The sequence below is a fragment of the Taurulus bubalis genome (genome assembly GCF_910589615.1).
Source record: "Taurulus bubalis genome assembly, chromosome: 3".
Classification (NCBI taxonomy): domain Eukaryota; kingdom Metazoa; phylum Chordata; class Actinopteri; order Perciformes; family Cottidae; genus Taurulus; species Taurulus bubalis.
Window position 1 is genome coordinate 10486638 of NC_136591.1, and position 26444 is coordinate 10513081.

A 26444-nucleotide genomic window follows, 5' to 3' on the forward strand; every position below is an offset into this window, starting at 1 on the left:
TCGAGTCTAAATTCCTGGTGCAGACTGTGATTTGCAATTATGTTCATGTTTTTTTTTCCTGAATGGATTCAGACTACGCGCCTCATTTCAGTGAAGAAGCTTCTGCTATTTGTACGACTTGGTGCTGGCCAGTATTGTTTTTATGTTACGTTTTCTTCTTTGCATAATTTCCTGCAGTAAAGCGTGGGCTGTGGAGCTGACGGTGGTCCGTGCATAACGAGGCCTTTTTTCAGTTATAAATGAGCGGTTTATGTTAATAAAAAAATGTCACATTGTTTAACAAAACAAACGGATTGAAAAGGGATATAGTGAACTCCCAGATAGAATGTTCTAATGTCGCTATAATTATGAAAAGCCATCGAAGAAGAAGAATTGTACATCGCCTTGGTGCTTCACAGCTGACAGAAAATATGGAAATAAGCAAATAGCCTCGCACCGGGTTATAGAGGCTTTCATCTGTTGTTCCTCAGCTGTAAAAATAGCAGTTATCCTGATGTGCCTTTGTTCCTCTTTCTGCCTTATTCCAGTGTGTGGAGACATCCATGGGCAGTTCTTTGACCTGATGAAGCTGTTTGAAGTGGGAGGATCACCAGCATCCACGCGCTACCTTTTCCTGGGGGACTACGTTGACAGAGGGTATTTCAGTATTGAAGTAAGTCTGCGGATTTGTTTTTGTCCTCACGAGGGCCTAATCAAGTGTGACACGCTGTGTTTATTAATAGCTTTCTTTGAGCGTAGATCAAATCGGGCTGCAGATATTGGAGCGGTGATAGGCCTTGTGTAATAATTTCAAATATAGCCTGGATAGCAAATGTCACTGTGGTATCTCAGGGTTATGTGGAGTGAGAGTTTTAATATGAAGCAAAATACACATATTTAATCTGCGACTGCAGATTGGAATTAACTTGGATCTGTATTTCCTGCCATCTCACCGCCTGAAACATTCTACTTGTATTAATAAAATATATTGTAATGGAGTGCGCCGTGCCTGTCCTCTGATGGTTCTTCTGAAGGATTGTCATCTCCTCCAGCAAGCCCGAACTATGCCACAAAATGTTCTGCATGAATGTTTCATTATAAACGGAATTGCTTGTATTATGCCATTCTGTGATATTGACAAAGTCTGACTTGACGGTTCATGTTTCATGTTATTTAAAGATGACAATCTAACTGTTTCCCAACCCTTTTTTCTGCTTCTTTGTTTCAGTGTGTGCTGTACTTGTGGGCCTTAAAGATCCTTTACCCAAAAACACTGTTTTTGCTGCGTGGGAATCATGAATGTAGACATTTAACAGAGTATTTCACATTTAAGCAGGAATGTAAGTAATGCTTTGCCACTTCATTTTTTATTTTTTTTCTACCTTTTGATCTAGATTGAGTCCAAACAGTCTGCTCTGTGACTCTCTGTCCAGAGTGGAAAGAGGACAGAGTTATTCTTTCTAATAAGCTGTTTATTATGCATCCAGTTCAGCCATCGACCTCAAACGCTCACTTAAAAGTGCCCTCTAGCCGGGTGCAGGACTCACTCCAATTTTTTTTTTGCCCTTCTCAATATTTACTCAAATATTTTTCTTCTCTCTGAAAGAGAAGAAAAAAAATACAAAATACAAAAGAGCTGTGAAATTGTGCTGTTTTAAAAAATGTGTTTAGGGGAAGTTTTACTGCACTTTGGAGAGCCTTTCCGCCTCAGTCTAGCACACTGTGAGCCCCAGTGTATGAGAGCTGTGTTTTGTTTGACTTGGCATGCTTACCTTTCCCTGCCCTGTCTCCCTCTCCCCCCCCCCCCTCCCCCCCACACCCCCATGACAGGTAGAATTAAGTATTCAGAGAGGGTGTATGACGCATGTATGGACGCCTTCGACTGCCTTCCCCTGGCTGCACTTATGAACCAGCAGTTCCTGTGTGTACACGGAGGACTGTCTCCAGAAATCACAAATCTTGACGACATCAGGAAAGTATGTGTCTGATTCGAGACCATTTTCTCGATCATTTCATAAAGCTACAGTGTGTGCGTGCGTGTGTGTTTTTAACGGCAGGTGGCTGTTAATGGCTTAAAAAAATATAATTGAAGCTTCCTGTACGCCTCATGTGCTTTCTGCATTCATTCAAAGTTAATGAGGAGATAAGTGTATTTGTTTTAGCATGATGGGCTGCGAAAATAAAAGCATAGTCGCAATGCATGAAGTGATTCTCCCAGATGTGTCTCAAGCACTGCTCAGGACTTGGACACGAGAGAATGTAAGCACCGGGTCTAAGCCTCAGTCTGATTTAAAAAATGTTGAAGAGTCAGATCCTGCTTATAAACTAATTCAATAATTCCAAATGGATTTTATGGCTGCAATCAGAGGGCATGCATAATAGAATTTGCTCTATTGAAGTGTCCATCATGCTACCCATCCAGTAATCCACAAGCTTTTTGTTCGAGAAAAGAGACATCCTTGGCTCAACGCAAAGCCCTTTGTGTTAGTTCCTCCAACAGAATGCCTGTCTTCAAGTTTTTTCACGTCTTTCCAAATAAATAAATATATAAAAAAGCCTTCGAGGTACTGAAAGGTGAGCGCTGTCCAGAATTTAATTCTGATCACGGCAGCAGCAGTCACCCTCCCAGAGACAGCAGCGAAAGTATTTTCCTCTGCAGCAGAACGCACACACTCCATGTGCGTTTGTCCAGTCAAACACGGCTGACACAAGTCCCATTTTTTCTTCCACAGTTAGACAGATTCAAAGAGCCCCCAGCATACGGACCAATGTGCGACCTGCTGTGGTCCGACCCCCTGGAGGACTTTGGGAACGAGAAGAGCCAAGAGCATTTCACACACAACACAGTGCGAGGCTGTTCCTACTTCTACAGGTGAGCATTCTGTTAATGTTTTATTACATTTCTGTGTTTGTGTTCTTTTTTTTTTATTACTATTTTGGAAAATTTCAGAAAGGATTCCAGCCAACAGCCATATAGAAAGCAGCTTTGATTCTCTACTAGCATTAAATAGCGTCTGCAATGTTCAATCTATAAGACTCATATTGAGCCAACACTTTGTTTTATCGTGGATAGTGGCATTAAAAACATGATCTGAGTAACCGTATAATCCCCCAAAATCTTTTTTTAAATTGGTGCTCCGACTACTTTTAGAAAAAATAAATCTACTGATTAGTTTTGGCTGTGCTATTTGTAGCCAAAGACAATACAATGAACATTTTCCAAGACAGACTCCTTGAAAAGTTGATAAATCAAGAAACCCCGGCTTCCACATTTCCATTTCTCATCCGTTCATTTTCTTCGCCCTGCAATTCCTCAACCGTGAGTAGGAGACCGACATTTGTGAGAACAAGGCGTGCATCAGAGTGGTCCCAAAGTCTCCTCCTTAGACAGTTGCCAGTGTTTATGTAACTCGCATTACCTTCAATTGAGCAGAGTGACTGAACAAACAGAGGAAATGCACGGAGCCGTCCGGGCTCACGCTGTCACAAAATGTAATGAACTGGCACATTACCACGAGGCACAGTGCTGCTTCTAAATGCGTTCGCCGCTCCCTCCACTCATTATGGCCTCAGCAATGCTTGCTTGGCCCCGCCGCGCCTGTGGCAAGCTGGCAGAAGTACTCCGAAATGTCCCGAGGCTCCAGATTTGCATCTTCTTTTTGCTTAATAACAGGTGTTTCATAACCAGTGACTTAATAGTATTTTAATGTCCACACTCAGAAATGAACTCCCAGTGCTGCTCTTGTTGTGGATTCATGAGGACATATTTATCCTGATGGTCTTAACGTCTTTATGTGAGCCGTTACACTGCAGATCCACAACAGGTTCTTTGCCCACTAATGTCATCACTTTACAGAAGAGAGACCCAAAAGAAAATGTTATTTAATGCGAGGTATATGGCCGTGTTTTACCACTACCGTGGTCAGCTTGCTGCCATTTGTTCGAAATTCCTCCCCAGTCTTGTTTTCATCAGTGTCCCTCCCGTCATCGGCCCGGGGCACGGTCACTAATTGGCATCACGCTAGCATGCCGGATTTATGAGACAGTTTAAGACAGACGGAGAGAGCCATTCCTCAGCACCTCTCCCCAAAAACATTCAGCTTCTTTGTTGCTTCTGTCTTGCAGCAACCTATAATTCCCCCCCGGCGCCGTGGGCACGCTCGTAACTCTTTTACAAATGCAATTCAGGCATGAAATTGCACATGTTTTGAATACGGTCGCTTTTCATTTTTGCCGCCACTCGGCAGCACAAATTTATCAGCCTGATGTGATTTTTTTTCCCTTGCTTGTTTCAGTTTTATTGGTGTTAATCCAAGCTATTGATTATTAAAACAAAATTAAAAGCTTTAATTTGAACAGAGCGAACATGCCGAGCGATACTAATATCGCATTTGTTGAAGTCGCTTCTTGCATGCACAACTCCTCATGTTGTCCAAGCAGCTCATTAACATCTGTGCCCTGTTGTTGAACAGATGGGAGATGCTTGAAATTTAAAAACTGGAGAAAAAAATAAAAATAGGCCAAAATGTATCTTGTCTGGTGAATAGCTCCATATGGCATGTATCTACATCTGTTGCAGGAAATCAAGTGAGAAATAAAACATTTCTTCCTAATTTCTTCCCCCCTCACCCCACCAAAACTCATTACATTTGTAATTCCCTCTCTGCAACTGCTCTGTCCTTTTCACATCCCTCCCAGCAGATGTTTGTTGCGACCGTCAGGAACGCACGTGTTCTCATGTCGACATGAACCAAGATAATGCACTCCTTCAATTTCAGTCTCCCATAATGGGTTTTCACACAATTTGAATTTAGAATATGTTACCAAGCATGGTATCTGAGTATGCAATAAAAAACAAACCCCAACCCCAGTCAAATTAAAGTTAATTTACTTATATAACACTTTTTACAGCCCTGCCTCAAAGGAATTTACATTAAGAGATGCAATAAAGCTGCCATAAAAGTATAGCCTGTCAGTCACACTGGACTGAAACTCACACTCACACAGCGTTTGCTAAAAATAAAATCTCCCAAAAGGTCGGAAGCTAAAATGTATAGTTTGGTTTTGATTACTTTGTGTGGGCCTTGTTCAATGCCGTGCTCTGATTTAGCAGGGGAGCGTTGAGCTAGGATTACAGAACTTAATACAAAGCCATAACCTGTTTTTGAACAAACACAATATACTTCTTCGTTGGTTTGCGTATTTTGATTATTTCTGGGGTTTGTTTAGCATTTTAATTACTGCTGAACTAAGTAATCACAATGATGCAAGTTTAATGTAATGGAGATGCCCTAAAATCTCACCCCCGATTGCTGGAAAAGCCACACAATTGTAGAGATGAAACCGTGAAAAACAACTTTAATTTAGCCCCTATTATTGTATAGTGGTTCAGATGTAATGCAAATGTGTCACTCATTCACTGTGAGCTGTCACTAACTTAGTTCATTACACAGCGTTCCACAATTCACAGATCCCGGCGTCCACTTCTGTTTTAATCATGTTTGTTAGAAGCAACGCCCCAAAAGTGTGCAGTTTTACTTGACTTAACTTTTTTAACTTATTTTCAGATCAAGAGATTTTACATAAGAAATGCCGCCTGCCAGTGACTTGTCTTCTGCCTTTCTCGTTGTGCGCGTAGGAAATTTCCAGTGGAAGCTGGTGTGGAGAAATGAAAGGTTGTGGTGTGGAAAACCCTGAAGCCACACTGTAGTTTGATAGTTGGCAGTCAGGTTTTTGGTCTCCCTGCTTACAGACTGAATCGATCAGCATGAGCATAAAACATGTTTTAACACTCCCCAGCGATCGCCTTTTTTCTTGAAGAAACGGTCTGCTATGAATCATGTGTCATACTTGACATTTTTTGAGTTTCATTCTAAAACAAAAACCACCGCTTGAAAAAGATCACACCTACTCCGCTTACTTGTTAAGAAGTTAAGCATATATTATGGGTTGTTATGTAGATTATGATACCGTTGCTGGCAAATGAGTTTCAGACATATATAAATGTTCTAAAACATTTTACAAATATAAAAGGGTCTGCTTTGAATTTAACGCAAATATTAAAATTGATATGAAAGCTTTCACTTCCAGGCAACCTTTCAAGGCAATATACTGCTTTCTAAGCCGCATGGTTTGAGAACAAATTCAGCTTGAACCCAGTATTGTATATCCACAGTTTCTCTGAGCGCGATCAATAATCCCTGGGATTTATTTAATTATTTCTATTGATGTGTTCTTCTTGATCTTGATGGGATTTTTCTTGATCTACGGAATGAACCTAATGTGTGTCTCTTTTATTCAACAGCTACCCTGCAGTCTGTGACTTTCTACAACACAATAACTTATTATCTGTCATCCGGGCCCATGAAGCGCAGGATGCTGGGTGAGTGTTGTGGCATTTCGTCGTCTCCCTTCACACGGTCACACAGAAGAGTGAGTCAGACCAGGGTATTAAAAGAAAAGCCACCCCGGTGCTCTGGGGGTTTACTCGAGCCCGTCTGGAGAGCCGGTTATCGATGCAGTCTGAATTTTGAGAGAAGTCGCGTTAATCCAAGATATCAAAATGAATCCAGCGAGAGTATGCAAGATGTGATGGGACACGTGTGACTTGTGCAGGCCTTGACATAATCAGAATCAGCTTTAATGGCCATGTAAGTGTACACATTCATGGGATTTGACTCCAGTTCCACTTAGCTCTTTGTACTTATACACAATATACAATAACAAGATAAATATAAAAAAGACCAAAAAAACGACATTAAAGACAGCAGTACCAAAAAAAAAATGCAAATGGTGCAGATGGAAGAGTCTGATTAACTGTTCTTTAGAGTGACGGCCAGTGGAAAGAAGCTGTTTCTGTGTCTGGTGTTTTTTGCGTACAGTGCTCTGTAGCGCCTACCAGAGGGGAGGAGTCGGAACAGCTAGTGTCCAGGGTGTGAGGGGTCTGCAGTGATCTTTCCAGCACGCAGGGACTGTGGTTTAAAAAAACCACTACATGTTGTTTACTTCACATTAAGACACACGGAGACACATTTCTAACGACGCACTTGAAAGCCTCTTTGAAAAGTAGGATTTTTTTTTAAACGGGCAGGTGGGTGGATGTGTCGAGCTGATCTCCATCAGATCTCCCTTTTTAACCGAGCTGAAGGCGGTGGGATGTGCAGCACACGGTTGTTTACCATTCCCTTCCCGCAGCGTGGTCACATGGGACACCTGGACTCGTCTCAGATGAGGTTGCAGCCCCAGGCCAATTTAGACCACATATGTAATTGTTACTCAATGTTTCTGTTACTCAATGTTAAACTCAATGTTATTGAGTTCCATATACGTTTTGTTTGCACCTTTTTTTTTTATATTATTATATCTCCGTAAATAGTTGCTGCAAGGTGTGGAGCGGCAAACGTATCCTCTGAGTTAGTGCTCTGTTTACCTAAAGCTCGCTTCAAGGCCAAGTATCTAAACCACCAAACACAGCACAGACGTTCCTGGGAGATCAGAGTAGGTGGGTTTGAATGTAGAGCGGGTTCAGTGTGATGATGACTACTTAAGGGCATGTTTAACCTGTAACACAGGGATTTACTCTCCTAAGGCCATCCCGAGTTGCCCCCATCGCTGATGCATCAGCTTACAGGACAAACACACAGCCACGATGAAAACAAGAGGCTGTGAACACCAGGGATTAATCCATGAGTACGAGGTTGCAATGTTTACTAATGCTCACCTCTCCTTTTTGGATGCTTCACCAGATACCGCATGTACAGAAAGAGTCAGACCACTGGCTTCCCATCCCTTATCACCATCTTCTCTGCACCCAACTACCTAGATGTCTACAACAACAAAGGTAAGGAGTACGTCAATATCAATCTTCAGTGGCGCACAGCATTAAGAGTTGTGCATTTAATGGCAGCATTGGGAGCTTTCTAAATGCTTTTTATCATGCCATTTGAACATCACTACATGAACTAATTAAACATATTATTTTCAGTCTAAGAGTATCAGAGTAGTACATGCCGGCTGACATTGCTTACTGGGACTCACAAGCCCACCTGTTTTTATCTCTGGTTTAGTCATTTTTCTAAGCACATTAGAAAAATATGGCTAACACTGGCACATTTACAGTAATGTTGATAAATGCATTCCACCTTAGAACATAAATAAATAATGTGTCTTTTGCTGTCCTTTGAGAAATGTTAATTAATACCATACATTTCTCCTTTGAAGATTTTTTCTTCTTCTTCCAATTACCCTGATACGGTGTCTAAAAAGTCTTCATGAGTCTTACGTTTCACTCATACAGTGTATGCGGTTGTTGGACAACCATTTTGCACCTGTAGTGCACAACATTTTAGTTACAACATTGCACTTGTTCAGTGACAACAATCTTTGCGACATTGATTTTTGTTCGAGTAAGTTCAGGGACGAAGCTGGTGAGAAATGAGATGGCCTGGTGCCGGTTGACTTGGCGCCTGGTGGCGCCCTATGCTGTGCTATGGTGCCTACGCAGCAAGATAGGTTTGCCTCTGCGCTGTGAGTCAGCACTTTTCCCCCGGAGAACAGACAGTATAATGCTTTGGCTGTGGGATGGAAGGCGGTGATGGGCAAACCACAGGAAATAGAAATGGGAAGGAAAGAGTGATGGTGCTGGTGCACGCTGTTTTGCAATTGCTCTCGTGATGAAAAGCCATAACAGAGCTTCATAATGCAACGCTTTTGGTTTGAGTAAATCACACCTGTCCTTTTCTATTTTCTTTTTTCCCCATTTGCAGGTGTATAGGGTTAAATTTAAGATTAGGGCACATTTGTTTACCTTTCTCCCATTATAAGCTGCCTCTGTGCCTCCTTCGCTGCACAAAAAGGCCGGTGAGGAACCCGCAGTTTGTCTGTTTTGTTGTTTGTTATTGGGACCCCATTTGCACCATGCCAACTAATCTTCCAACAATACGAACAAACAAACAAAGTGATCTCAAGCGCATGTTGTTTTTAGTTTTGGCAGCCAATTGCCCCGGCAAATCATTTACACCTCTCAAACTCAATATGGAAAATGATTTGGTCTGCGCCCTGTTCTAAGCTGCAACTGGCTGACCTTCAGTTGATAAAATGCCTGCCAGAGCAAGAGTGGTTATCAGAAAGGAAAAGATTACTCTGCGTTTGATTTTAGAACTGACTTCAAGCCGGCACACGGATGCATCCTTACTGGCAGGACTACATGTTCTTTATTCCTCTCGTCATTCACTGTCTGCTTGAATGTGAGACGCACTTCTCCCTTTTTTCGCTGAATATGTCATTAAGTGGCAAGCTCTCTGGCTTTAAAGTCAAATACAGGAGCAAGAGCAAATAAACATCCCTTAAGATAAATGTCTCGCCAGAGATGTCATGTCAAATCTCTTAAAACTTCAACAAGTTGTGGTTATGTAATTACTTGGTTCCCAATCCACTTTATCAACCGTCTGCAACCCCACAGTTGCAAAATTCACGGAACAGGCACAGCTAACCAATACAGTCCGATCAGTCCTGTTGATGCTCTTCTAATCAGTCATGTGGGTGGGGTTCACTGGTGGAACCAAAGCCTCTGTAATGAATTGGTCTACTCTTAGCGTCTTGGCAGAGCTGGAAGCCCACTGAGCGTGTACTGTGATTGATGGCCAATCGAGTGGGCACATGAATCTTAAAGGGGAGGGAGGAGGCATCGGCAGGCACCATCAATATAGTGCAGGGAGATGGCCAGATTAACCAATGAGACGTCCCCACAAAGTGTAGGGCGGGGTATCTATGAGGCACCACAACAACTCTTCCACAAGAAGTAAAGTGGACTTGTGGCTGAGTCAGGTCGATTGACACATGAATGATGCTCAGGATGTGATTCTATAAAGATAAAGTCCAGCTTCGGGGATGCCACCCATCAATCCGTTGTCATTTGAGTCAAACTGTTGGCTTTGCAGTAAGTGTCAAGCGCTGACTGGCTGTCCATTGCGCCGCTGACCTCTCTGCACACAGCACCCCCTGCACTCCAGCGCTGGCAGGGGAGCTGTGTTAAATGAAAACACAGCAGCAGTGATTTAGCAGTTTTCACTGTTTGAGCTTCGAGTTCTGAAGGGACTGCAGTGGAGAGAGGAGGGGTAGTTGGCAGTTGCACACTTTGGAGATTGGTTTTGTATTAATGTAATTTTTTCTGCTGCATCATTATTGACTGGCCCTTGAAAGCCAACAACTGAATCCTAATGGTTGTGGTGCTTTGATGGAATAAAAGCTAAATGACAGTGGTGTTGGCAACTCTGTTGACACTAATAATTATTTTATTGCACCCCTGAGACACTGAAGGATTGGTTGGGTTGGATTCATCCCACACCTGTTAAACCTTATACACCCTAATAAATGTCTCGCTCCTCTCTTGTGTTGTTGTTTGATGAGGAAGTAGAAACAGGAATGAACTGATGGTTTTATTTATTTTTTTGAAGAGGATTGAGCGGTCTCTAAGAGAAGGGGTCAGGACACCACTCTGGTTCACGCGCAGGTCAAATTGGACCGAGTTGGCTTTTTGCACCGTTTCCTTCCTGCGGTCGCGTGCTGATTGGTCGCTACAAGGGATGGGGGATTTGAAGAGAAAGGAAATGGAGTGGTGTGATTGGCTCTTGGCCCCTGCCACTGGAATAAATAGCAGGATGGAAGCTATGGCAGCAATGACGCCAGCGCAGCGGGGAATTCACTCCCCCCGTCCCCTGTGACGGGTGCCAGCGAGAAGAGAATCGTTGGCACAGATGCCCACCCATCTGTTATCGCTCTGGTCATTACTGGGCTTCCCTTCAGTTTCCTGTAAACATGCGGCATCAAATAAGAAAAAATAGCAACGTAATGCAGGACAGGCTCTTCTTGGTCCCAGTTATGGGTCATTGGTGAGCGTCGTATGTCGGGTTAGTTATTGTTGAGGTTTCATCATTTCTGTTACTCGACAAATATTCCCCATTCTCTTCGTCGGAAGACTTTCTTTATATTGACCTATGGTATATACCAAATGGACTCCTGAGTTCAGATGCTATTTTCAAACCATCATCATCTTGAAATCATCTACTTATTGTCGGCCAGTCATTCGCCAAACACCACAAGGTGTTTTGTCCCAACCCTGTAGTTTTCTGTGCCGCTATTGATTTATTAACTGAGAATGAATTGTAAACCACACATGCATCGTTCAACTGCACACAGACTACATTCAGTCCTCCACCATCCATGTGTCTGACATGAAATGGAGTAGAGCGCTGCGTGTAATGGACCGAGAAGGTCTAAAACGGTCGGCCTGGAATACTAATCCAGTGGAACTTGATCCAAGAGGCCTCAGAGACAGATATGCAGTCAGCATTAAGCGTCAGGGCAGGACAGTGGGAATCTCCCCCTCTCCTCAAAGCAGACTTAACAGTCCTCGTTACCGGGGAAACCGACTCAAGGCACTCCCTTTTGAATAATTAATAAGCGGGCGCCGCCTCGCAATATCTGTGTTACCGTGGCAGCAGGCTTGGCCTCGGCTACGCCGCCGGCCGCCACCGGAGCAGCAGAGACATCTAGTGGCGGACGTGCAGTGTTGAACAGGGAGCTCCCAGCTGGGCGCCGCAGAGGCAGAGCCCTCCTGCTGGATGAGCATATAATCTTCATGAAATGGGTTGTAACGCATGTATGGATAGTGGGGAGGCAGCAATGAGTTGTTCTTGTCCCAATTATATCTGCATGTTAAATGAAATATAGAAAAACTAAACAAAAACATGGGCCTTGACCTGCTCTCACCCGGAGCTCGACGACGGTGTTTGTTTTGCACGGGGGAGGTTGTCGGGTGTGTCTGTTCCTTTTTTTCTTCTTTTTTTAAAGGGGATCCGATTTGACGGAGGGACGGCGGGGGAGCTGACCTTCTCCCCCGCTCGGCCTTTTTCCCTCCGGGTTTTTGTGGCCACATTCAATCAAGTGCTTCGACCATGTTTATGCAGTATGTGATGTTTATGCAAGCCTGCCCACGCGCACGACTGCTGTCCTGCACGCACACGCATGAATACCCACTGCCGTGAGGTGTGTGTGTGTGTGTGTGTGTCAGTCTAATGCGATGCTTTTTTGCTGCTGTCGATAATAGCAGCACAATGAGTATACAGTACATGGATGTTCCCCTACAGGAGATTTGTTTTTCTGTTTGCGTACGTGTCTGTGTTCATCTGTGCAGCCTGCGATAAAGAGGTGACGGCAGTGGAATGTAATGCTTTTGCAATACTTAAGGGACCACTTTGATTGCATAGTTACTGCACTATATGCATTACCATGCCTCATTGATTACACACACACACACACACACACACACACACACACACACACACACACACTGGGGCAAACTCTGGCCTAGCAGGATGTTTCCTGACCCCATTTGTGATACGACCGAGGTTATAGCTGCTTGGGATGCCAGGTTTGATGAGCTATTCCCGACCGGAGAGCGAGCGAGAGAGAGAGGGAGGCCGAGGCAGGAAAGTCCCCCACGGTGACCCATCCATGGTGTCCGCTTTCCACAGATCTGGGCCACCAGACTGGCCTTGCGTATGCAGGAGGCTGGGGCTTCTATATACAGCATGGGTATATTTATGACGGGTGGCTCTCATGTTTTGCTCGGCACTCGCGTTCGCACCGTGCCTTAATCGTGCGTGAGGTCACACGGGGCATTCTGTGGTCAGTATTTGGGAGGTGGTTTCTATGTCAGCAGGGCACAGAGTCCATGTGATTATGATGGGGCATTCTCAAAATATATACAGAGAAACACTCCATATGCCCCCGGTCTCATTTAAAGTCAGCAGGCGAACAGCTTAATTTAGTTTTTGCTGCTTTATATTCTGCCAACCCTTCCCACACCCTTACTGACACCAACCATAACCATAACCACTGGAGTTTTTTTATGATTGTAGTATTTGAATTGTTCCGTAGAGATTTAAGTTTGTAGAAGTAAAAAACATAATTACAGGGGAATAAATCCATTTGCTTGCTCAATTTTTTCGGTTGGACTGATTCCTTCACGCAAACGTAGTCATATACATTCTTAAAATGATGCAGCACATATATTTTGATATGATCGCAAAAGCAGGTCGGTAGAAGTAAGCAGTAGCATCTCGTGGTTCCATGTAAATTGTCCGACGGCCTGTGAAACGACCGTACAGTTCTCATAACTAATATCCCTGCTGTCTCTGGCTATTCTCTTCCTCCCTCAATTCCCTCATCGCCAGGAATTGATGGTTTTCTGTTAACTAATGAAAAGTGCTCAGCCTACAGGGCCTAAATGCTGAGCCGTGGGTTTCTGTGATGTTATTCACAAATCCAATCCTGGGAATGACAGACACGCTTCACCAACTGGAGGCGGTAATCAATACACAGAGGAAATGTTCCAAAGCAAGGAAAAACGGGGATTGATTTTTCTCCCCCAACCCTAGTTACCTTCATTTTGATGCATGTGCAGTTTGAGCGCCTCAATTTATACATCTCACTTTGCAATTGTGCAGATGTGTTTGTTCTTCTGTCAGAGTGAGAGATTGACAAACGCTATTCACCTTAAAATGTCGTCGTGTTGGTAGTTCTGTACCGGATCCTTTTATTCACTGTCATCACCTGGAGGTTGACTGACAACATCTGAGTTACATCCGGCCCTGGTGTTGATGACAGCGTTTTGGCCACTTTACACTATTTCTCGATAGTTTTTGAGCCAAATGTTGCTCTGTAGTGAGTGTAGATTTGCTTCAGTCACAGAACCTGCAGCTAATGACTCATTAACCAGGAGAGGCAAACAACAAAACCAGCCAAGATCCTTTCACATAAACACTCAGAGTATAAGTAAAGTAAAGTATTAATGTGGCAGTGTTTTACGTAAATCCCCAAAATGACAATGTGTGACAATGTCAATTAAAAAATTGTAATGTTTCCACGTGAAGAATGTTTTGGTCTTCTTTTTGTTGTTCAAATTGCATTTCCAAAACAATCCATCTAACCGTTCTTTGGCTATGTTCAATGTGCGTCCTGTTAGCTCCTCAGATGGTGATATTTTCCGACAACCATCTTGTTTCTTGGCACTTTAGGCAGAGTGCTTTGTGGGCTACTCTCTCCGGGCTAATAACATGTTGGGCGGTTCGTCGGAGAGATATGCACCTTGATATGTGAAGCTGCCGAGACCACACGGTGTTTCTAAGTGGTGGTTGGAAACAGGATGGCGGCTGGTAATGGACCTGGACCATAATCAGATCTGATGCTTTCTCTTGGTCTGTTGAAATGTGGACTCCAGTATGGATTTCAGACCGCTGGGTTCTATCTGAGACTATAGAAGAAGAAAGGAAGATGGCGTGAGCTCCAACATCTATACGCACACGTTAAAATAATCAGACCATGGGACATGTTGACGGCCACATCTTAGCTCTCGTGTTCATTATTAATCTTGTGTGTCCACGGACCCGAGGGAAAGCAGAATTGTTATTATTTTTGTATATCTGCATGTACACATCTGGACATATGTTAACAACCACCTTTCCCGTCTTTTCATCCCCTCCTCCAGCGGCAGTGCTGAAGTACGAGAACAACGTGATGAACATCCGACAGTTCAACTGCTCACCTCACCCTTACTGGCTGCCCAACTTCATGGACGTTTTCACCTGGTCCCTGCCCTTCGTCGGGGAGAAGGGTGAGCACACATTATTTGTGCAATTTTGATGTAATATACATCAAATGAGAACATTGAGTACAAGCAGTTTTTAACCAAATGCACCGTCGAGTTGTAATGCACATTTAGGTTCCTCAGTCGGTAAAGGAAACGGCCCGGCCTCAAGGAATGTCACACTTTATGGTTCATAAATAAAATATTCACTACACAGGATTTATGAACCAGAAACACACAAAGCCAAATCCTGCAAATCAGCAGAAAGTGTGAGTCAGTGAAAATAAAAAATATTAAATGGCTATAAACATGAGCAGAGGGTTGCGTTCTCTCACGGCCTTGAAGATTGTTCCAGGCCTGTGACACATCTATGTCAGTGAATCCCACATAACTATGACTGACACACTCACTCCAGGAAGCCTATTTTGAGTGTGACCCTTCCACACAGGGCCATTCCTAGCCATGTTTGCAAGGTCACAGATGGACACTGCTCACAGGGGGAGGGGTCTAACTAGCGCCACTTGACCCGTCATGATTAGACACCTTCCCCCAGACATGCTTTACCAGGTGGAAAGCATGCACAGATTTGACGATAACTCATGCGGCGGTGTGTTTATAAAAAATATCAATGTTGTGTCATGTTGTAAAATATCTGTTTTCCTGATTCCTTGACAGTGACTGAGATGCTTGTGAACGTATTGAGCATCTGCTCCAATGATGAGCTGACGACTGAAGAGGAGATGGACGGTAAGCGCGGCAGACAATGACGAAATGGCAACCACGACGGTTCCCCGCCGCAGTTTACCTTCGCTCCACTAGAGGGAGTGCTCTGCTAACGGGAACACCAGACACACACTTATTCAAAACGTCACACAAACGCACATTCCTATTTTTTTTTTTTTTCTTGTGCATACCATGGCTGCTCTGCCCGGTTTTCAGAGCATTCAGTTTCAATATATTGAATTTTCTCCACCCAGAAACTGTTTGACACATGACACACACTAGACTCAATAAAGTCTGAATAGAAAAATCCAAATGTAAGACCTTGAAAGTGTGGAAATGCCTGAAATACAGTTGTTGGAGGGGTTTGGTTCTACTGGATCCCTCTGCAAGTATTCTTGGGTTCAAACAGCTCAGTTAGTCATTCAGTAATCATGCTTTTTATAATCACATAATGGAGGCAAGTTTTGGGAATCTGTTTGGTCACAGCTTATCTACAGTGAAATGACCAGTTTCCCTCTGCCTGCCCCACCCCTTACTGCCAAACAGGAAATTATCTCACCAGCCCTTCCACCGCCTCCCGCTCTCTCTCTCTTATGTGTTTACTGATGCACGCAGTATGACTCTGTATACAGCACCCAAGGGTGCGTCGTACTTGACTTTTGAAAACACAAATGCTTCCTGTTCCTTCATCTGATTTGAAATCAAGCTCCTTTGATTGCATGAATAATCAGGGAATTTAAATAGGTGCCATTTGAAAGAGTAGTTAAAGATATTAATATTAGTACGTAGCGTGTTGTTGCTGCTACGCCAGAAACAGATAACCGCATCACATTGCAACATGTTTTTCTCACATTATGAGGAGATACTGATCCATTTCTATTTTCCTGGCACGGCAGCAAAACGCTTCCGTAGATTTGGACTGCGTCACAACTTCAAATAATTAGCCGTCCCTGAAGGTCTCATCTTATTCCACCAACTCGTTCTCTCGGGGCTTTTAGTTTCCTCGCCCTCACTTTCACCTTTCTGTTTCGTCTTGAGCTCATTTCTTTTTTCAGATCTCTCATGTATTTCCACTACGTTGCCATTTGGATCTTTCTTTCCTTTGTCTTTTCACTCATTATCTTGTTTTATGTGCCAGTATAATCCCTTTGTTGCACTGCTCTCTACTATTGTTTCCATGTTTTCCAATTGCCATTATGTTGATATTACAAACCTACTTTTTTCACACATTTCCTTTGCATTCTCCTCCTTTTTCTCTCTGTCTCTCTCTCTCTCTCTCTCATGCTGTGATGTTGTCACTGCCTTGGTTTGCCTCATCTAATCTCTCTTTTCTATGTTTTCCAGAGTTTTTTTATTCAAGGCATCGCTTTACTTTACACTTGTTGTGCTTTCTTGCCTCTTATTTCGCCGCCTGCGCCCTATCCACCATCTCATCTTTCATTCTACGGCCATCCACTGATCTCTCTGTCCTTTCTCTTGTCTTCTCTTCTGGGGATGTTTCATGAGAAGGACAGCTAATATATCCCCCCAAAAAAGGTACAATTAGCCGCAGTGGTGTGTGCAGAGGTCCATAGACAGACTTTTGTCCAGTGCTTGCTCTCTGCGTTTTCAGAAGTCTGTCAACTAACAGCACTGTTTAAAACACCTATTAACACTACTACTGAGTCTTTCTGTTGATCTCTAATTGTTTACCACAAAGACGTGTCAGTGAGGTCACAGTTACATGCTCCTGCTTCGGGTCAAGCCAAATCTGACACATGAAAAAAGATTAACAGTAAGATTAGCTTCAGTAATATATGTGCTGTTGACATTGAAATAAGCAGTATTACTGCAGGGCATCAATCCTGAGGAGAACCATATTTCAAAGTAATAATGGTTTAATGGTTTATATAACAGTGGAAGAGAGGAAGCGTCTTCAACTAGACATCAGACGGCCAGCTCTTTCCTTTACCCAGCCTTTCAACCACACATCAGCTTCATTTCCATCCTTCATACTTCATGCATTTTCCAAGCTGGCTCCCTGGGGCCTTGAAACTGTTATTCTTAAAAAAAAAAAAAAAAGAAAAAAAAAAGGTCTCTTTAAACAATGTTTTGTTTTCCAGTCCAGGAAAATTCCTGTTTGAGTCTCCGCAACCAAAACACAACACAGGAAAATTCATATATATTGTGCTCATCTGACGCGCTGATACGACATGTTTGGACCAGGCCATTTACAGATGAGTTCACAAGGTTTGGTGGTGCCAAGTACTACCTGGCGAAAATAGTGTGTAGGAGTTAAGGGGACTTCAACTGAACACCACTAATGGTACAATACAGACAGGCAGCATGAGTGCACTGAATGCTGAGGATTACTCAGTTGTTGTGATGTGTGGACGGATCTAAACGACTTCATATGAGCTGAACTTCAGTAACCTTACTATGTTTGCATCGGATTTGTCTGATGCACTTCAGGGTCAAATTAATAGTCCAAAATACTCCATCTTACCACCCTTACTAAACGTTATGGGACACGCAGAACAACAGACAATGATCCTGTGTTACACTTCTACAGGACGTGGTTTAGTATGCATGAGTCACAGCTTGTATGACTGTGTCTGACCTCTGACCCCTCCAGGTGCCACAGCTTCAGCCCGTAAGGAGGTCATCCGCAACAAGATTCGCGCCATTGGCAAGATGGCCAGGGTGTTTTCTGTGCTCAGGTATGCAAACATGACAACCCTAGTGTCCGGTTTATTCTGCCATCGCCCCGTTAACTTACTCTGCGTCATCTGAAAGGTGTCCTTTGTTGTGACGGACCCACTGTGAATTATCAACCAACTCTTCAGCTTGATGGATTGTTTTAGCGTCTTTCAGCTCGTTGTTTTGTTTTTTCAGCCCCAACTTTACTGAATTGGTTCAGTCTCAATGCTCTCATGCTTGATGTGTCAAAAAAGTCACATTTTGCTAACAAGTTAATCAACTCGATGTCAATGTTGTGGTTTCAGCTGCTTCCACTGCCCCCAAGTGGCAAAAAACAAGATATTTTGTATTGATTAACCAAGACACAATATAAAAAGATTCTTTAAACATATCCTCCAGGAAGTAGTTTGTACTGGAGTACATAATGTGTGCATTTGTGTCCTGCTGTTTCAGAGAGGAGAGTGAGAGCGTGCTGACGCTGAAGGGACTGACCCCAACAGGCATGCTACCAAGCGGAGTGTTGTCCGGTGGCAAAGAAAAGCTGCAGAATGGTAAGTCTGTCACAAAGTACCCCGAGACCCCCCAGCTTTGGCCCCCAGCACGGATTCTCTCTGGCACATAAATTCCCCTTACGCAGTAATGCCCTGAATAAAGTGCTAGCTCAGAGTTTAGGGGACACTCTATACATAGACTCCTTCCCTTTCTCCCCTCAGTGATCGTCCAGGAATTTCAAATTGCTGCCTCAAACTAACACTGTAAGAGAAGTTAAATGTTTCTGGCAGCTTCACTCGGTAGAATCATTTCTATAATGCATGTTTTAGTTAAATACATGTCAGCTGCTCCATGAAGCTTTCTTTAAAGTACCCCGCTCCCCGGATAAACGAAGATAGCATATGAAGTTATATTTCCTGTCGATAGTCTCCTCTTCCCAAACGATGCCATGTACATTCAGCAGATTTTCTTTGTCCCTTTGTCTTCTCTAGTGTGTCTCCCCCCTGATGTCTCGCATTAATACCCTGTCTCCCCGTCCCAGTCTCTTTCTAAATTCCACTGGTTTTATCTCAAATATTACCTGTATCTTTTTCTTTCTCCTTTCTTTCTAGAAACCGCAGGTATAATCGGTTGTGCAAGTATTCTGTTATGTTGTTTATTTTTCTTTTTTTTTTGTGAGACAAGTTTAGAGTTCAGTCCACCCTCTTATGTTGAATTCCAAACACTCCCTAAATGAGTTTGACAAGCTGCTGCAGCAAGGAAGTAAAGGCCTTCTGGAAACGCCTTTTACAAACACTTCAAATTTACTTGGAACTCCTTGACAGAAATGGTCACTTTAATGTCCAAATTTTGAGCTCTTAGTTGTGGATCTCAGCAGTGCTCCGTCGGGATAGACGCGGGACTCTCTGTGATCCAAAAGGATGAATTGGAATTGACACAAGCAGCTGTGAACGAAAGGGGGATAACTGCTGTCTGCCTTTCCTTTACAAAACGAAGCAGAAATCCAGACAACTTCCCTCTCCTCTCACAGGTTCTCACGCATCAGCTAGCGCTTTCCCTAAACACAGGCAATGTTTCGCTGCGAACAGAAATATCACATATAGCAATAGTTTGTTTGTGTTGAAAGCAAAATCTCTTATCTTCTTTAGAATAAAAATAGGTTCCTCTTTACTTTAAAGCGAGCGTCTGTGACCGGGAAACCAGTAGCAATCATGGGGTAATGGTAAAATCTAAAATGAGAGTGTAAGTATGTTACACTTTTGTTTTGTTTGTACTCTAGCATAGAAACACAAGTCATGTAGAGTTTGCCATCATTAGCCACAAGAAGCTTCTAGTCGGGTGAGTCTCCAGCAGCAAAACCCCTGCCTTTTAATGGATCTGTTTGTTTTATCGCTTTTGAATTTTACTTTCCAGTTCTAACATGAAAGAATTAGTCTTTTTATTCTTTTCTAAAGTTCAATAGTTTCGCTTTAAAGGACATTAGTCCTCAATTTAAGCTTTAAAAGCGTTGGAAGATGCACGCGGCAGATAGAATGATGGGGAATTCTTGGCTGCAAACAGCAGAAGAAGGTCTCGTGGTTTCCACAAACCATGTTACAGAAACTACCCACGGGGCATAGGTTCTGAGCTGGGCCCACTTCAGATTGCATTGTGACCTCCTCTGGGAGGAGAAGTGACCAAATTGGAAGGAAATAACATCTGGACAAAGTTGGCAATTCAGCGTATCTCGATTAGGGAGGACGGGATGCTCTCCTCTACGGATGTAGATTTAAGAAAGAAAGCTATAGATTCATAGAATGGAGCATATCCTACACAAACAGCGTCATTAACAGACGGCTTTTATTATATTTAGAGTTTCATGAGGACTTTGAAGCCACTAAACACACTCGCATCTCTAGAACTGTGTTTCTGCTGATGGCCTCTATACCAATAGTAGTCCCGAGGATTAACATATGATTATGGAAGTTTAAGAACATTTGTATTTAAGCTAATTGTGAAGCGGCTGACACTAAAGAGAACCCCGGTGAAGGTAGAGTGATGTTCACAGATTCCTGTTGCAACATTGGTAGAATCACATTGCTCCCCTCCTCTTAAGCAGACGCCAGTGTGCTTCTACTGTAATGTTGACTCCATCCGCCATTCCGTTCACACTTTGTGGCTCTCGTGCCTTCTTTGTAATCTCATCCTCATGGTAGTGTGTCCTGTAGTCTTCAGTACTGTACAGCTGTGACTTTACGTTCACCTCCTGCCTCATCCCTGTCTTTGTGTAAAGCTGATTTACAACGTTGTACTGTGTGTAAATATATATTTATATATATATTCTCAAGGACGACTGGTAAGTGGTTAAAACGCCAAAAGGTTTTCTCTCCCCTCCCCCACTTCCTCCGCCCCTCCCCCCTCGCACCTGACAAAAAGCAAGCCAGCATTTTTGATATTGCATATCAAAAGATGCTAATCCTGCAGTTCCAGATGCTGCTTCATGTTGCACACGACAGTAACGCCGCTCCATGTGTCTACAGCGCCTCGACTTCACATCAACGACTAAGCCACAGCCATGAAACCCACAATCACACATGCACTTCAGCCGTATCCCTGTTTTCCCATTCGTCCTATTTCAACACTCCTTTCTCCATGTATGGCCTGGTTTGCGTTAATGATTAAGAACTAATCTATTTCCAGCTTTAACCTGTGGTATTTGCTATCAGTGTTCGTCCCTGCTGTATTCATTAATTTTCTATCACCGCATTGATTCGTTTGTCAGACTTTTCAAAGTACCTCAAAGACACAATCCTCTCCATGAGGTCGTTCGCTGCCACGAACATGTGTCACCTTCCCTTTTACAGATCTGGAACTCATCTTACAGCTAAGGCTCATCCCTCTCCTCTCCCTCCTCCTCTCTCCTCTCTGCTAACATCCATGTGTCCTTTGTCATAAAAATGTGGAGATGACATTAACCTTTGTTGTCGGCATTGGCTGTCTTTGCTGCTCATTGACTTGTACCTAGGACAAAATGAACTCCTCTGCTCACTTCTCTCATTCGTTTTGCAACCCCCCTCTTCTTCTCTTCAGCTACTATTGAAGCTATTGAGGCTGACGAAGGTAAATGGGTCTGGCCGCCCTCTTCTGTTGCTTTTCATGGCAATGGACAGGGGGCTCCGCCGGGTTTTCATTCATCTCGCTGGTGCTTGAATAGAGTGTGTTGGGTGTTTAGGCTAACAAAATGTGGCATAGTATTAACAGAGACAAATAAGTAAGTAATTAGGAAATCCTGTGGTCACACAATGTTTTAAAGGGGAATGGATTTCATAGCACAGATTTCAAAGTCGCACTGATTTTGAGTGAGTGCAAAGCAAGTGCTTTTCCTTTTTCACAAAAATCTGCAGGTTATTCTAAGTTAACATACAACAATGTACTTTTGCATGTCCTAGACAAGTTCCAAGTCTTTGCTAGTCCAGGCAACCTGCTATAATACCATTATAGCAATACTTAGCTTTTCATTACAAAAATAAAACATCAGTGTTTATCTATCTTTTATTGAAGATTATCAGAGCATCCAGGTTCAGGATAGAGGTTGCATTCTTGAGGAAATGCACATTCACACTCTCGTAATGTGGGAGGTGTAAATAAATGGGCATCATCAGGTCATCTGGCAATTCTAGTGAGTTTTTTTTTACCAGATACCAGAGGCTCCTGCTGGCCAGCATACCGTCTGCAGTAGAGCTTGAGCTCTACCGTGCCTACAACTCATCCAGTGCTCGACGATGTGCAGAATGCAGACACAGAAGGAATCGGCAGATTTGTGTAAACTATGTTAATACAGTCTTGTGCAAGGTTGCGCTTGTTTTCTCTTCTCCAAGCTGTTGAAAATCTGGAGACCCGTAAACAAACAAGCCTTCCATTTTAAATCACTCAACATGGTAATTGTACTGTGCTAGATAGTGTACCGCCTGCTTTGCCCTCACACAATACAGTTAAGTCTTGCTATGAAAGCTTCTAATGGCATTTCCCCTTTGAAACAACTGAAGCAGTTGTGCCGTTGTTGTTGCTGTTGTATTAATATAATAATACCACAGTTGACTTTTTGATCTGATTTAATAGAGTTAAAACGCTCCACAGGAGGCTGTGAAATCCAAATTGGATTCTTCCCAAAATTCTTTGCATTTGCATTGCCGCTGGCGCAAGAACAACCTCAACTGTGGGCTAAATAGTAGTTTGCCAGCTGCTATTTATGTTGGAATTGTCCAGTGCTTCCTCTTTAGCCCAATAGAGGACAGTCCATTGTTGTGTCGAGGCACTTCTCTGCTTCTCTCTCCATGTGGATCCTCTGTGGCCCTGCTGTGTCGTGTTCCTTCGTGTGAGCTGCTAATAACCTGTGTCTGACCTGTGCTATGCAGCAACACAACTACGCTACCTATCATGCCCCACTCCACGCTCCTCAATTTGTCTTCTAAAATGATGCCCCCTCCACTCGCCCTTCTTTATTCTAGTAAAGGGTTTTTGCAATCATACCTGTTGTTCCCATTAAGACCCGCCCCGCCCTTATGTGAGAGGTGGACATAATTTCAACTTTCTTGGCATTAAAATGGGCTGAAATGAAACTTGATCAAGCGGAATAGTGGAGTAATAAGGCAATACTTACAATCCCATTGAATAAAACATAAAACATTATGTATCGGACTAGGTTTATTCAACGCAGTGGTGCTTTGATAAACCAGCTGATATTTGTTTTCCATTATTCAGTTCAGCTGAATCTTCTTTTTATTCAACCCCAGTCTAAATGGCATTGTGTCCTCCACCCCTCGAGACCTCCAGTGAACCCGTAAATTGCTGCATGCTTCAAGCAGACTTAACAAGTCGTTAGCACCCTGAGTCCCTCTGTAGTGTCTTTGTGCGTGAGCTCAGTCTCAACGTGGTTCTAGTTTGTCTCAGTGAGCTCCACTCTAGTGTTTTTTTGTGTTTTTATTTTCCTCCCCTTGTTCTTTTTTTCTTCTTCTCTGTTTGATCATTCTCCTTCTTCCCTTTTCTGTCGTTATTTTAATCTGTCACGTGACAGGGTCATCTGGATGTTTGGGGTCCTCAGGTGTTCTGAAATGTGCCCAAGTCAAGATATTATTTAATATATTTCATACTTAAGTTTGCATATAATGTTTAAGATTGACAAAATGGCAGTACAAGATGGCCATTAGATGGTCCAGTACTGTCCAATAAGTCTTTTCACAGATCCTGATTCTACACAGTGAAAACCTGTCGACCCTGATTCCAGGAGTGCCCTCTATAGATCTAGAAGATTGTTTAAATCCTTTTGTCTGTGCAGTTATATTATTTTCAACCTCTGATAAATGGTGTTCATGTGTTGTCGTTTCATAAAAATGAGTTATACCCTATTTATAGTAATTGTTCTTCTGTTATTAAACTACTAAACTCTCTAAATGATGAATATGTAAATATGCTGTACAATATAAGCTGTGGTTCATAAACAACATAAGGCAACAACTACATCACCGGTTGGAGATTTAGTTCAGCCTTATGAATAGTACGGATTTGTGAACATATAAGAGTATATATACCACACAGGAATAGGTGTAGATTTTGGGAAATGTGCTTTTTCACTTCTTTGCATAGAGTTCGATGACCTCACTCATATTTCTGCGTTCAATATGATGCAGCCACTAACGTCCAGCAAAGTGTTATAATGACTTTTTACAGCATCCCGCCATATTTATTTCCACGTCACAAATTGTTGTTGTTTTGCCGAGTCGTTCTTAGGTATTAAAAAAAAAAAAATTTAACATGAGAGCTTTAGAGGTGCTAAAAAGGCACCTTGCGTTTCCTTCAGACAGAGCCAGGTAAGCCCTGTTCATGTTTTAAATACATATGCAGAAAGAAAGAAAGCAAATAAGCATATTTTCCAGAATGACAGACTATTCCTTTGAAGTAGGGTCTTTAACGATCAACATGATGCAGGTATCATTAGTGTTAACCGGCCCTTTAGTTACTCATTTTTCATGCATTACTTGCGATTATTAGCCAACAGCTCCTCAGAGGCCGTCTGTATGTTGTCGTTTTCTCAGTTAAACAAGTTCTTTGTTACAACAATTCCATGATCCAAGACCAAACCAAAGTCTGGTGATGTGTGAGTGAGTGTGAGCAAGTGAGACCCCATTCTCTTGATCATCTAACCCCCTCCCCTCTAAAATCGCTCCTGATCTCTCCCCTATTTTCCCTTTTTCTTGCGTCCCAACAGCCATCAAAGGCTTCTCGCCCCAGCACAAGATCACCAGCTTCGCCGAGGCGAAGGGTCTGGATCGCATCAACGAGAGGATGCCGCCGCGGCGGGACGGTATGCCCTCCGACGCCAGCCTCAACTCCCTCAACAAGGCGCTGTCCTCGGAGACCAACGGCACGGACGCCAAAGGGAGCACCAGCAGCGGAGGCAGCATCCAGTGAAGACCGCCGGCAGGCGCCACCTTGGCCGGCGGGGCCGTCCTGTCATCACGGCCCGCTGCCGCAGAAAAGGGGCAACAGGTGGAGGGGGGAGGGTGGGGGGGGGGGGGATCTATGGCTCAAACTGAGGGGGGGACACCATCTCACTTTCTAGTCTTTGGATATGCCTTCAAAATATTAGTTCATAGTCAAATCTGCTAAGTTATTGCCGAATCACGGTCGGGCCTCTGTTGTGCTTGATGCTTGATATATGTAAGAGAGAGGGGGAGAAAGAGAGGGAGAGGGAGATCTTAAAGGTGATTTTATTTTATTTTATTTCTTGAAAGACCCTTGCTCATTTACACCGAAATGGAAAAGTTGTGTAACTTCTTACTAACTATTGTACGTTTACAAAAATACAGCACTAAAAAGGACAGAACATGAGATCATGTTTTTAACATATAAGGGTGTACAAACTAAATAAGGACTATTTATTGATAACTTTTTTTTGCTACTCTTTTAAAATAGCTCTGAAATTAATTAGGCAGTCTTAAAAAGAATGTTGCAATGTTGTCGAAATGCCAAATAATGGAACGTTTTATGGTTTTGTACATATTATGCTTACCTCAGGTTCTTTTGGTGTGTGCTCTGACCTGATTTTTTCTGTATAATGGCTAAATAACTCTGTAATGAATACCTATTTTCTTGAGTTTCATAACTGGAATTTACATTTACCTATCTATCATTTGCAAATATGTTTATTTTTTGTCTCTTTTGGAAGGGGTTGGGGGGTAGATTTATTGTGGCTTGCTGGAATTGAGTGTTCATTTTTCTCTTTTTAAGTATTGCGAACAAAGTAAAAATAGAGAACCTATATTGTGTAAAAAAAAAGAATACAATAAACTTAAAGTGTCTGCCTATGCATGTTTTATAAAAATCAAACAAAGGAAATAGAAAATCTGAATACCTTGGCTGTGGAGGCCTGTTTTGAAATATACTGCGCTTTAGTGAACATATACTGGAAACGTATACCTGCATACTTTCAATTAACACCATGATGCTCTATGCCTTCAACTTCTTTTGTAATTGAAGCATTTAATTATCTAAGATGGATGAGAAATCATATTTTTAACCTGCGCTTGTAAGTGCACACAGTCCAATTAAGCATGTTTGACAATTCTTGTGAGGTGTGTGGTTACATGTGTAACTCAAAAATGCATGATTAGCTGTTTGTGTCATATAACAGGTAAATCAGTTTTGTTCTGTTTTGTAAATGTGCCACAGAAAGTGTAATTTGATTATTATTATTATTACTATTATTATTTGGAACTCTGCTTTGTATATCAGTTACAGGTTTGATACTGCTCAATACTTTAAGATGAAACAAAAAAAAATAACTTTGATCTTTTTTAAGAACTGCTTAAGTGCCCAAGTAATTCACTACACGACATGAAGCCTTGCTTTTGTAATTTAACTTCAAAACTGTTGGCAGATGAGGCAT

General features: G+C 42.7%; 1 protein-coding gene across 4 annotated transcripts in view; it reads left to right on the forward strand.

The window, feature by feature from the left end:
- The window catches only part of LOC306734727 (protein phosphatase 3 catalytic subunit alpha), a 59896-nt gene extending 34862 nt beyond the window's left edge, over positions 1–25034 (forward strand). Inside the window, exons 3-15 of one of the 4 annotated variants that reach the window (XM_079216110.1) lie at positions 528–652; positions 1208–1323; positions 1814–1955; positions 2712–2851; positions 6284–6361; positions 7725–7819; positions 14528–14653; positions 15302–15373; positions 16859–16885; positions 17964–18048; positions 18482–18579; positions 21590–21619; positions 24765–25034. In XM_079216110.1, coding sequence (XP_079072236.1) covers positions 528–652; positions 1208–1323; positions 1814–1955; positions 2712–2851; positions 6284–6361; positions 7725–7819; positions 14528–14653; positions 15302–15373; positions 16859–16885; positions 17964–18048; positions 18482–18579; positions 21590–21619; positions 24765–24967 — 1337 coding nt within the window. In that variant the 3' untranslated portion in view covers positions 24968–25034. The remainder of the gene's footprint in view (positions 1–527; positions 653–1207; positions 1324–1813; positions 1956–2711; positions 2852–6283; positions 6362–7724; positions 7820–14527; positions 14654–15301; positions 15374–16858; positions 16886–17963; positions 18049–18481; positions 18580–21589; positions 21620–24764) is intronic. The other 3 variants (XM_079216111.1, XM_079216109.1, XM_079216112.1) reach the window with 3 other exon arrangements.
- The last annotated feature ends 1410 nt before the right edge of the window (positions 25035–26444 follow it).